The 11,161-nt window shown below is 45.7% G+C and overlaps 1 protein-coding gene across 8 annotated transcripts in view; it reads left to right on the plus strand.

Moving 5' to 3' along the window:
• The first annotated feature begins 3,211 nt into the window (after positions 1 to 3,211).
• Positions 3,212 to 11,161, plus strand: part of HNRNPAB (heterogeneous nuclear ribonucleoprotein A/B) — a 30,143-nt gene continuing 22,193 nt past the window's right edge. For 3 of the 8 annotated variants that reach the window (XM_037396608.1, XM_037396606.1, XM_037396609.1), the window contains exons 1-8: positions 3,372 to 3,489; positions 3,610 to 3,898; positions 6,920 to 7,088; positions 7,174 to 7,332; positions 7,759 to 7,890; positions 9,660 to 9,768; positions 9,862 to 10,014; positions 10,093 to 10,177. In XM_037396608.1, the coding sequence (XP_037252505.1) occupies positions 3,648 to 3,898; positions 6,920 to 7,088; positions 7,174 to 7,332; positions 7,759 to 7,890; positions 9,660 to 9,768; positions 9,862 to 10,014; positions 10,093 to 10,163 (1,044 nt within the window). In that variant the 5' untranslated portion in view covers positions 3,372 to 3,489; positions 3,610 to 3,647 and the 3' untranslated portion in view covers positions 10,164 to 10,177. Of the gene's footprint in view, positions 3,346 to 3,371; positions 3,490 to 3,609; positions 3,899 to 6,919; positions 7,089 to 7,173; positions 7,333 to 7,758; positions 7,891 to 9,659; positions 9,769 to 9,861; positions 10,015 to 10,092; positions 10,178 to 10,432; positions 10,753 to 11,161 lie in introns of those variants that run through there. The other 5 variants (XM_037396611.1, XM_037396614.1, XM_037396607.1 and 2 more) reach the window with 4 other exon arrangements.

Raw genomic sequence — 11,161 nt, forward strand, 5'->3', positions numbered from 1 at the left:
ATGCCGGTCACAGTTTTCAAACCAGGCTGCTTAGCCTGCCTACAGCCACGTTGTTATCCTGCTGTTGGATACAGGTCATATAAGGCATCAAACAGCTATTAAAATGGCCCAACTGGGCATCATGGAGAGCCTTGTCACTTGGGAACTGCTGTTTGGAACTGCCAAGATGAGAGATTAAGATAGACTGGACCAGGAGAAATGGGCAGTTGGGAAAGAGTACAGCTCTAAAGAAAGCACTGTTAAACAGGAAAAGGATAACATGGGCCAAAGTATGAGTGCAAGGGCTATGAAAGGGCAAGATGAGACAGGTTCTACAAAGCAAGAAAGAGAACTTGGGGGGGCGGGGGCAAAGAGAAAAAAGAAATAGAAGGGAAGTGTATGGAGAAGTCCAAATAAAATTAAAATCATTCAAGTCCTTAGTAAGGCTTGATGAAATACAAAAGAGCTGTTTGGGGCAGTGAATCTTGCGAGGAAATTGAGTCATAAATTTCAAAAGCACTCAGGTTATATCCATCAGCTGAGCATAAACTCACATAACAGACTCATGTAAACTGCTGCCAATTTCAGTTTACTCTCAGGTGTTGGTCTATAAAGTTGTAGCTTCGGCACAGAGGTACTTCTGCAGTCAGTTTGCCATAGCTGCAGACACAAAAACTGGCAGAAAGATGACAGAGAGGGCACAAGACTGGTGGTATTTACCACTTCAGCCACCTCAGTTACAGCAACGTGTAAACATCAGTTTGGCCTTAGCCCCCTGTAGTGACTTAAGCAAATGCATAGTATTTTCCAATTGAAGCAGGCTAACGGTGCTGTATAAATGAATGCTGTCAGCTGACAGACAGCAGCTTGGTTGGTTTTAATCACAAACCATACCTTTTTGGTGCAGGCCTGATAGGTTTACAATCTAAGCCAAAGCCGCCTAAAAAAAAACCAAAAGAAGTTTGGTTACTGGACGTGGGGTCAGATCCTGTGAGACAGTATAAATTAGGGTGAAGAATATCTTAAGGAAAATTTCTTTGCTTCTAACATTTTATTTAAAGTTCAACACAAGAGAAAAATAATTTTGAAAATATATTCTTATAAAGATTAGTATCTTCATCAGATAACATATACAACCTGTCTGGCACACAGTTCAATTTTCAAGTGTACTGGTTAGCTACTCTTTCTATTGTCTTTACTAGATCTGACTTCATGTAACATTGTTTCACAAACTATAGCCTAAAGAGCTGGTTGTAGAGCTTGTCCACAGTGTGCCTTACCCTGTCAGCAGGCTCAGCTGAGATAAACATCTCAAAATATGAGGAAGTTCAGCTTCAGTTATTGAAGCTTGGGCTGAAAGTGTGGCAGACTACTTATAAATTAATACGCTTCACAGACAGAGCACCTGGCTTACACATCACACATATTACACTATGCTTGTGTATTCTTGAAATTTCTTGTGTTGGACGCTTATTTTTAGGTTGTTGAAATACTTTTCCATTTGTGAGCAGCAAAAATGGGGGTAGGGGAAAGATTTACAAAAGCAAATAACCACTATAGCTTAGGATTTTAAATCAAGACATTTTAAGAAAGTCAGCTGCAATTCCAGTAACAAATGCAATGCAGTCTTGCTGCACATATGCATGGGTATCAAAGCAGAAAGCTCAGTTTGGACCAGTTAAAGTGATGCTTGTGGCAAGTACCACAAGCACCAAAGCAAAAAGAGTGGCTTGAAACAGTTGGCTGTAGTGAGCGGCTATTTTTCATACAATCTCCCAACATTAAGCACAATTTCCTTTTTTTCCCCCCTCTTCCCCTTAATAGGTCTGGCTTATAGCCTGAAGGGATGGAATGTGTTTATTGACATAAATAAAGAAAAAAGCAGATCTGAACATACCTGAACATACCATGTTGATTTTATTTTGTGTTCATCTCTAATGCTCTGTTGTGCTGCTACAAAGCTTACAAAACCAGACCTAATGTCCTCTGCTACCAAGTTCCTACTTCAGAAAATGAATCCTGTAGAGGATAAGAAGTGCTCTAAAGGCAGTTCACTGAAGGACAGCCTGGATCCTAGACCAGATTACTTAACAACAAAACGCATCACCGCTATTTATTTTTACTCACAAGTAGCTACGCTACTCTTTCTGGTTTGGAATAACAGATGAAAATATGCAAGTTGAGCCAGAGGAGATGCTTGACAGAGGGTGGAGCAAGCAAGTAATTATGTATGCATTCATTACTATAGAAAGTTAGGTAATAATTGTTACTTTTTGCCTACAAGCAAAGAGCTTAACTTTTTTTTTTTAAAAAAAGGTGTGGCTTTGACTGTCTATCCAAAAGCCAAATTCTGTCCCTTTGACGTGGACAAATGGGATATTAGGAATGGTATACTGTACAAGAATTTGAAGTATGATTACCAGGAGCAGTTGTCTTTGCACTTTTCACACACAGCTTTGTCAACAAGGTTGATATATCCTTGGGCAAAAGGAATTAAGGCCCAGGCACATGCTCAAGGCTCCAGATCCTGGAGTTATGTAATACCCAAATCTAAGTTTCCATTAAAAACAACAAATTCTGGCCCTCTCGGTTGCAAAACCAGCAGAGCTGGAAACATTAAGTAAGCCTCTCTCTCGCGCTGGAGTAACTGACTCAGTGTACATACCACACCTAAAGTTAAGCCAGTACCACTCTACGCAAAGACCGCGCTCCACTCACGGGCGCGTTTACACAGCGCGGCCGTGCGGGCCCCGAGGGCGCGGGCTGCCCCGGCAGGGCTCCGGCGGGGCCGGCCTGCCCGCTGCGGCGGGGCGCACAGCGGGGGAGCGTTAGGAGGGCGCTGCGCAGGGCGCCCCGCTGCCCCGGCGGCCGGGCTCCTTCCCCGTCAGGCTTCTGACTGTCGGGAGGCGCCTGCCGAGGACCGTAATGTTGGTCGGGGTGCGATGAGGCGGCCGCCAGAGCGGGCCCTCCCCCCGCCCACCACACCGGGACAACGCGCCAGTCCCTCGGGCCCCGAGGGCGGGAGGGAGGCGGGCAGGGCGGCGCCCCCCGCGCCGGCTGGGAAGCCCGGGCGATCGCGGCCCAGCGGCCGCCCTCCTCCCGCCGGCAGGCGGGCCGGGCCCGCGAGAGCCGCCCTCAGCACCGAGGCGAGAGGCCTCCGCGCGCCTTGCCTTGCCTTCCCTCCCAGCCCACTCCCGCGGGCCGCCATTCGCCTCACCCCACCCGCCCTCCACGGCAGAGCCAACAGGAAGCGCCGAACGGCGTGACTGACAGGCGGTGATGGCCAACGAGGAAGATCCTTATTGCTGTGTGGCTGAGGCTCCGGCGGTATAAAGGCGGCCACGCGTTAAGGCTCCGGGCCGGAGAGTACGTGTCTCAGGGGGAGGAGAAGGTGGCGGCAGGGCCGGTGCGGAGCAGGCGAGCGCCGCGGGGAGGGGTGTCAGCTCCAGTGCGTGGGGGATTTTAATCCGATTCCGGCCGGCCCGGATTTTATTTGGAGCGGGTTTTAAAGTGAGTATGAGCGGGATGGCGACGGCGGAAAAGGGGGGAGGGGCGGGACAGGACCGGATCAGACCGGCCCGGCGGGGGGAGCCGCCTCGCTGACCCGCGGGCCGCGCTTGTCTCTTGCAGGCGCCTGTCGTCCCTCTCGCCTCTGCGGACGGGGCAGCATGTCCGAAGCGGAGCAGCAGTTGGCGGCCGGCGCCACCCAGAACGGCCACGAAGCGGCCGAGAGCGCCGGAGAGCAGCAGGCCGAAACCGGCGGAGCTCCGGCGGCGGCAGGCGCGGCTGTGGCGGCGACGGCGGGAACGGCGGCGGCGGCGGGAGCTGGACCGGCGGCGGGAACAGCGGGGACGGCCGCCAGCCAGAACGGAGCCGAAGGCGACCAGATCAACGCCAGCAAGAACGAGGAGGACGCGGGGTAAGCGCTGCGCCTCCCTCGGCGCGCTGAGGCGGGAGTAGGCCGCGCCCCCCCCCCGCCCCAGCCCCCGGACGCCATGTGCGGCGGCGGAGCGCGGCCGCTAGGCCCCGGCGCGGCCCTTCGGCGGGAGCGGAAGCGAGGCGGGCGGCTGGCGCGCTCCGCCGCCCAGGGCTCCGCTCCGCCCGGCGGGGGAGGGCGGCGGGCGGCCCCGCTGCGGAGGGATCGGGCGGGCGGTGAGCCGGAGGCCTGCAGCACCAGCGCTTCCTTTGTTCTGGAGCTGCCTTTTGTTGGCGCCATGTGGTGGCTGGGGGAGGGGCGGGGAGCGCGTTTGTTGCCGTCTCACGCTGTAAAATGGAAGGGGATTTATCTCGGCTCGCTTCGCATCCCGCGTTTTCTTCATCCTTTCCCTTTTTAACCAAAGGAGCGGATGGAAGGAGTTGCTTTCTGTCGGGGGGAGGGCTGGTTCAAACTTTCCGGGGATCGGCCAGCCGATCGCCACCGGCGTTGGTGTAAATGCAAACACGTTTTCTGTAACGCATATAGAAAAAAAATCCTGGCTTTGGAAGCTGTTCGGGCTAAGCCGAGTATTTTTGGAGGCAGTAAAGGGGAAAGCAGCGTGTTTGAGATGGTGTGCGGCGTGTTTAAAGCAGTAAGAGCGATTTCGGTGTGCTACTGTGCAGCATTGTCAGAAAACGGCTCGTCTCTTACAAGTGATTTCTGGAGGAGGCACTGTAGTTCTGTGTTTTGTTAGCGACATTCTTGAATACAAGAGAGGCATTTTCTTTCCTATAGTACTTGGTCTGTTTATGAATATACGTGTTCAACTTGGAAATTACCTGCCTGTTTCTTAAGCGGGTCTTTGTTATTCAAGCTACGCCGTGTATTTAATTGGAACTCCCTTTGTTATCCCAGGGCTCTGAACCAGGAGGTCAGATCCCTCAGGTTGAACAGAGCTTAAGCCATGGTAGCGTTATAGACTTGCTGTAAGAGAAGCAGTAAGACTTCACAAGTTTTCCAAAAAGCTCGGGCAGGACGTATATTTTGCAGACTTTAGAAGGATTGAGAACCAGGCCTTTTAGCTGTTTAAGAATTTTCTTTTTACTTCTATAGTATTCTGCTCTGAAAAGTGGGTGATACTTTTTCCCTTTCTCGCATAGGAGGTGACAAGTTTGAACCCCAAATCCGTGTGAAATGAAACTTCTAAGAAAAGCAGTTATTTAAAGAGATTGACCTATGTGGAAAATCTAGCACTGTGCTAAAAGAAGAGCTGTCCAAGGCAGAGTTTGGGGTGCTGACATTAGAGTGTTCTGTTAACAGCTGAAACATGCTTTGATTTAGCTGAAGTAGTATACTCGGGAGGACAAAAAGGCTACATGTGAAGAGTGCAATTGTCCAGTTTGTGTGGCCTCTGAAGGCAATGCCAAATACTGGGAATTTGGACTTAATTTCAAAGGGTCTACACTGTTGTTTTAAATATATGTAGGTATCAATCATTCCAATTACAAAACAAAGGACTGTAATCTACAAAGTGTAATGTCTGCTGCTGTGGTGAGAGGTGAATTTAGCATGTGGCAATATCTGTGTACCACAGCCCCAATCTGATGGCATAAAGCTGCCTCCAGACAAATTCCTGTCATCCCCCAACCATTAAATTTCTCTTGATCATTCTGTAAATGTAGTCAATGGTGACAGGCGATGCTATGGAAAGCCACTGTTAGTCTGTACAGATTACAGCAGTTGTGCTTGGTCAGTAAGCTGTTGTGATGAGAAGAAATACTTCAAGTATTGAAAGGCTTAGTAAACTTTATAAGGCCTTTTCTGTAAGGCTCTATTGTAGTGGCTGCAAGAAGCACACAGACTTTGCTTGGACCCTATGTATCATGCTGCATTTGTCAGTTAAGAGTGCACAGCTTGATCTTCTGAAAAAAATAAGGGCTTAGACTACAAAGGATATGGTTTCATCCAGTTAAGGGGAAAAAGCAAAAAAACACATAGTACATTGTTTTTTTTCTTACATTGCCTTTTGAACATAAGGGATGCTAGTTCTAGCAAATCAAAGTTACACATAAGCATCAAAAGCCACTTTATTTCAGTGTGGTCTAGTTTCTGAAGTGCTGCTACCTTCTAGTGCCAAATCTAGGTTGCCTCTAAACAGAGTAATGACAACTTAAACTGCTTTAGGTCTATCGTTAGATAAAAAAGCTTGAACGCTTTTAAAAGCTTAGTTTGTTACCTTGGAAACTCTGAAAATAGAAAATACAGCCATGTTATTAATGTTTTCATTTGAAGTGAAGCATTTGAAAAGTGCCTTATTGACTGACCTAAGTTTTGTTAATTTCACTTCTGTATTGCACTTCACTAGTATTTAGTTCTTTGAGATGTTTCAGAGGATATTTTGTGTGTCAAAGTGGGCAGAGAAGTACAGCATGGGCTTTTCATGAACGTAAAGACTAATAGTGAAGATACTGCTGTGGTACTGATGAAGGTAGAACTAGATTCAGTAACTAAGCAGGAAGAAGTGCACAACATAGTAGTTAAGGGAGGTCCAAAGTCCCGTCTGTTGTATGTGACCGTTCTTGGAGGTCATAGGTACCTGGTTTAAATTTTGCAGATTGTTTTTAGGACTACAAATTTTACAGCCATTTGTCCAGATCGTAAAAAGAGCTCGAGTATTTTGCTTTTGATGCCTTACTTTATCTTGAATATTTTCAAAGCAGTAGGAGTGATGCTAGGTTCTTTCCAAAAACTGAGTTGGCAGTACTTGATAATCAATACTGCTTTGCAAATAGCAGAATACTGTTGAAAGAGCTTAAGTTCCTGGCAAGGAATATTTTAAGTTTTACTGTTGCTGCTATCACTAGCTTTTGACAAGACACAGAAGTGTTTCAAAAAACTTTCTCAACAGTTGGTCCTGTTTCTGACAATGCTGCTGAGGTGTGTACCACTGTGAACATCTTGCTGCATGTACTTTTCTGTAGTACTTCCTGGACCTAAATAGCTCCTGTCTCTTTGTAATTTCAGGAAGATGTTCGTTGGTGGCCTCAGTTGGGATACAAGCAAAAAAGACTTGAAAGATTACTTCACCAAATTTGGTGAGGTAACTGACTGTACGATAAAGATGGACCCTAACACAGGAAGATCCAGAGGCTTTGGATTTATTCTCTTCAAAGAACCTGGGAGTGTTGAAAAGGTGAATTTTAAGCTTCATATTTCAGATTCTTAACGTTTAGGGAAAACTTTTCAGCTAGAGTTAATCATATCAAACTATCTTTCAGGTTCTGGAACAGAAAGAACACAGGCTAGATGGAAGACTAATTGACCCCAAGAAGGCCATGGCAATGAAAAAGGATCCAGTGAAGAAAATATTTGTTGGTGGACTAAACCCAGAAGCCACAGAAGAGAAAATCAGGGAATACTTCGGAGAGTTTGGAGAGGTGTGTAATACTATCTTCTAGTAACACTGAAACATACAGTCTCCAGTTGCTGTTTAGTTTATTAATTATTTGCAAGTTGCAAATAAAATCAAATTTGTATGTATCAAGTCTTCCATAACTGATGCAAAGGTTTCCTATCCTGAGAGCAAGGACGAGGCGTATACTGCACTAGATGCTTCCCTTGCTAGTTAGACATCCTTGTCTTTTAACTCAAGCAATTTTATCTGATGTTAAAATTGTTTTAATTTAAGAGTTGTAAAATGGAAACCTCATGTCTGAAAGCCAATGTTAGTATAAAAAGAATATTGCAACTTCAGTGTTGCATAATAGGCATAGATGGGAAACTTAGTTTTACCATCCTAAATGCCATGCACTTAATTGTCCTGCTAAAGTCCAAGTCTGAAAATAGTTATTTCATGTCTTCAGATTGAAGCAATTGAACTTCCAATGGATCCAAAGACCAACAAAAGGAGGGGGTTTGTGTTCATCACTTTCAAGGAAGAGGATCCAGTGAAGAAGGTTTTGGAGAAGAAATTCCATAACGTCAGTGGAAGCAAGGTAAAACTTTGACTTGTATTTTTTCATCCAAGTTATTAAGCATAATACTACTACATCTATAATCTGAACAGGAGATCAGACGTCTCCAAAACCAAGGTACCAAAATTACAATACAGAGAGCTTGCAGTTTACCACAGGGGTGTTTTGCTGTAACTTCAGTCACAGAGGCTACCAAGGTTCTTTGCCAGTACTTGTGGCTTTAATACTTGCTATGTCCTGGGGGCTTTCTTATGTAAAGTATCTAATTGCATTCATTAACTACATGCAGAAAAACTGGCTTATTTATGTATCAGTCTAACAATACAAGCCATTTCAACAAATACATACCTATTTTCAGTATAGAGTACTTGCATAATTGCAAAGCTTACAGACACAGACTTTGTAGGCAGCTGGCTGAAACTGGCTGTCTGACATGGGCAGATTCTGGTGTGTTCTCTCAGAAGCCCCCCCCCGCTATCAAAACCATGTCATGTAAACCCAATACAAGGATCTAGAGAGTAAATTATGCTTATGGCAATGGGTACCTGGTCAGCTGGTTATGTGAAGCACTGTAAAAGTGATGTAAGATGCTCCGAACAGCTGACTGTTCATCTGTGGGAACAGCTAATAGAGGCTCATGTGTCAAGCTAATAAGAGGACTGAAGGCAAATGATGTGTGCTGGCTGGAGCTATCCCGCTTGCCTGGCTCTATGGCCAGTGCTGACCATACGCTAACTTCAAAGCCCTTTTAGATCTGGTTGTACTGTCTGACACAGTGACTTAGATTGCACTTAGTTTAAGACTGGTCTTGACACAGCACAGAAACTTTTGCAAACCTAGTGCACTGGTAGTTGGCAATAAAGTTTGCTTTCAGGAGAGATGAATGCTCATGTGCCAAGGGAGCTGAGAAATCTGTATCTCATAACTATGGCTTGGTTTTGTATCACAGTGATAATAAAGAGAGCAGCTTACCTTAAAGCTCCTGTGGCGAGGGATTCCAAGCCAGGCTTGCTCAGGTGGTGCTGTCACAGGGAGTTTTTCATTTCACAGCAGCGGTAGCTTTTGTCTTGGACTGTGTGCAGATTCAGGGACTAGGCAGCTGGCTGACTGCTTGAACTGCAGCTTGGGAGCCTGTCTTTGAAATGACCATTCCGGTTGATTTTTAGCTGTTCTTAGTATTTGATAAGCGATGAACTCAGGTGTTGGTAGGTGTACTGTACGGTCCAACACAGATGGTCTGTGTAGGATGTATGAAGGTTGCCAGGAAATCTTGTTCTGGTGTGTTTCTCAGCCTTGTGCACTTGGCACAGCTTGGGTGAAGCGGTCCAGTAGCAACAGCCTTGTGCTGGAGGTAGTGCCAGGAGAAAGGGCAGCCTCCTGGTTCCTACAGGAGCGGTGGCTGTGCTGAGCTGGCCTCAGCACCTCTTTCATGGGGGAGCTCATAGCAGAGAATAGGCAGTATTGAAACACTGTGAAAGCAGTGGCCTGCTTTGTATGGCCAGTAATGACTAACCTTTCTCTTCCATGGGGAAGTTGATGGTAGGGAGTAAGTGGTATAAAATACTCTGAAAGCAGTGGCCTGCTTTGGATGACCAACACTGACTAGCCTTTGCCCAGGTCGCACGATAAATCAGATGCTTCTGGGTATGCGTAGTCCTGCTCATGGGACAGGGAGCACAGCATGTATACATCCTTTGCCTCCAGAGTAACCTCTGGCTTTCCTACGTGGTTAGGGTGGGCGCTGCTGCTACAAGACAGTATACATACTCTTCCTTATTTTTCATTTGCAGTGCGAGATTAAGGTAGCACAGCCAAAAGAAGTATACCAGCAGCAACAGTTCAGTAGTGGTGGAGGAAGAGGTAGCTATGGAGGAAGAGGCAGAGGTGGAAGAGGCGGCGGTAAGTACTACACGCACTACTTTAGTATGGACACATTCTAAATAAGTTGTGTGTACTAAAATGGGATTTTGTGGATGGTTTTCCCTTCTATAGCTCAAAGTCAAAATTGGAATCAAGGTTATGGCAATTACTGGAACCAGGGTTATGGGAATCAAGGATACGGCTATCAGCAAGGTTATGGTGGCTATGGAGGCTATGATTATTCAGGATATGGGTATTATGGATATGGACCAGGCTATGATTACAGTAAGTAAAGAGAACTGTATTGGGTATAAGCAAGCGTAACTAATTAGCAGTTTAATGCATTTGTTTTCTTGTTCATAGGTCAAGGCAGTGCAAATTATGGGAAGACACCAAGACGTGGTGGTCATCAGAATAACTACAAGCCATATTGATCAAACTTATTCAGGTATGCAGTGGCATGGTCTCTTTTGGAAAATGACTGCATAGGTTTTGTATACAATGCTGTAGATGGATACTTCAGTTCTGTACCAAATTTAACTTTACAATAAATTTCTATGGCCTGTTAAATGTGCATCTTACTTGGAAGAGCTCCCTGGAAATGTTTTACATGTTTAATACTTACAGATAACTAGTTGTCTAGACAGTGTGGTGTGTAAATTTCAGCCTTGCTGAAGATATTAATTAATGATTTTATTAATAGGTTAAACTGAAACTGATTTTGAGGGTCTGCTTAAAGCTGCAGCTCTGCATCTAGGGACTGCCTCTTGGAGTTAACTATGGACTCTGCATTACTCCAGTTGTACAGAAAGAGATGCATCTTAGGGAACCAGTGTCACTTTCCACCTTTTTATTTTGTATTGTTTTTGTGTCATACATTTCCTGTAATGGAAGTGTTAATTTTACTGTACTTTTGGTACCTTTTGGAATCTAATGTATTGTAAGGTATTTACATGTGTTCTGATCACCATGACATGGATATTGAAGCTATCCTAGCTTTTGAAATAAAAAGGCGTAATCTAGTGTCTTGTGCCATTCTTCAGCTATGTATTAGTAGAACGCCAGTATTACCTGTTCCCAGAACTTAGTTCATGGCAGTACCTTGATAGGGGAAGAGTTGTGCTTAAATGTTTTTAATCTTACACCTAGAAGGCTGTATTGGTAGTTGTGCTGACTTGCAGTTAAGTGGCAGCTAAAAACTCAGTTGCTTTTGCCTTGAGGTTATGGAAGAGAACTCAGGTGGAAAGCCCCAGCTGTTGTGGAGCTGTGCTGGTGGGTCATGTTCTAGACAAGCACAGAGGCTCAGCATAACTGTGTTAGTGTCTGTATTGTAGGGTCTCTGCTAGGCAGAGCTGGAGGTCTAAGTTTCAGGTAGGGCTTGGGAGTCTAGACCGCACTGCAGAGGAAGCTAAGAGGGTTGCCAGAAGCTAGC

Source organism: Falco rusticolus, chromosome 8 (genome assembly GCF_015220075.1).
Source record: "Falco rusticolus isolate bFalRus1 chromosome 8, bFalRus1.pri, whole genome shotgun sequence".
Lineage (NCBI taxonomy): Eukaryota > Metazoa > Chordata > Aves > Falconiformes > Falconidae > Falco > Falco rusticolus.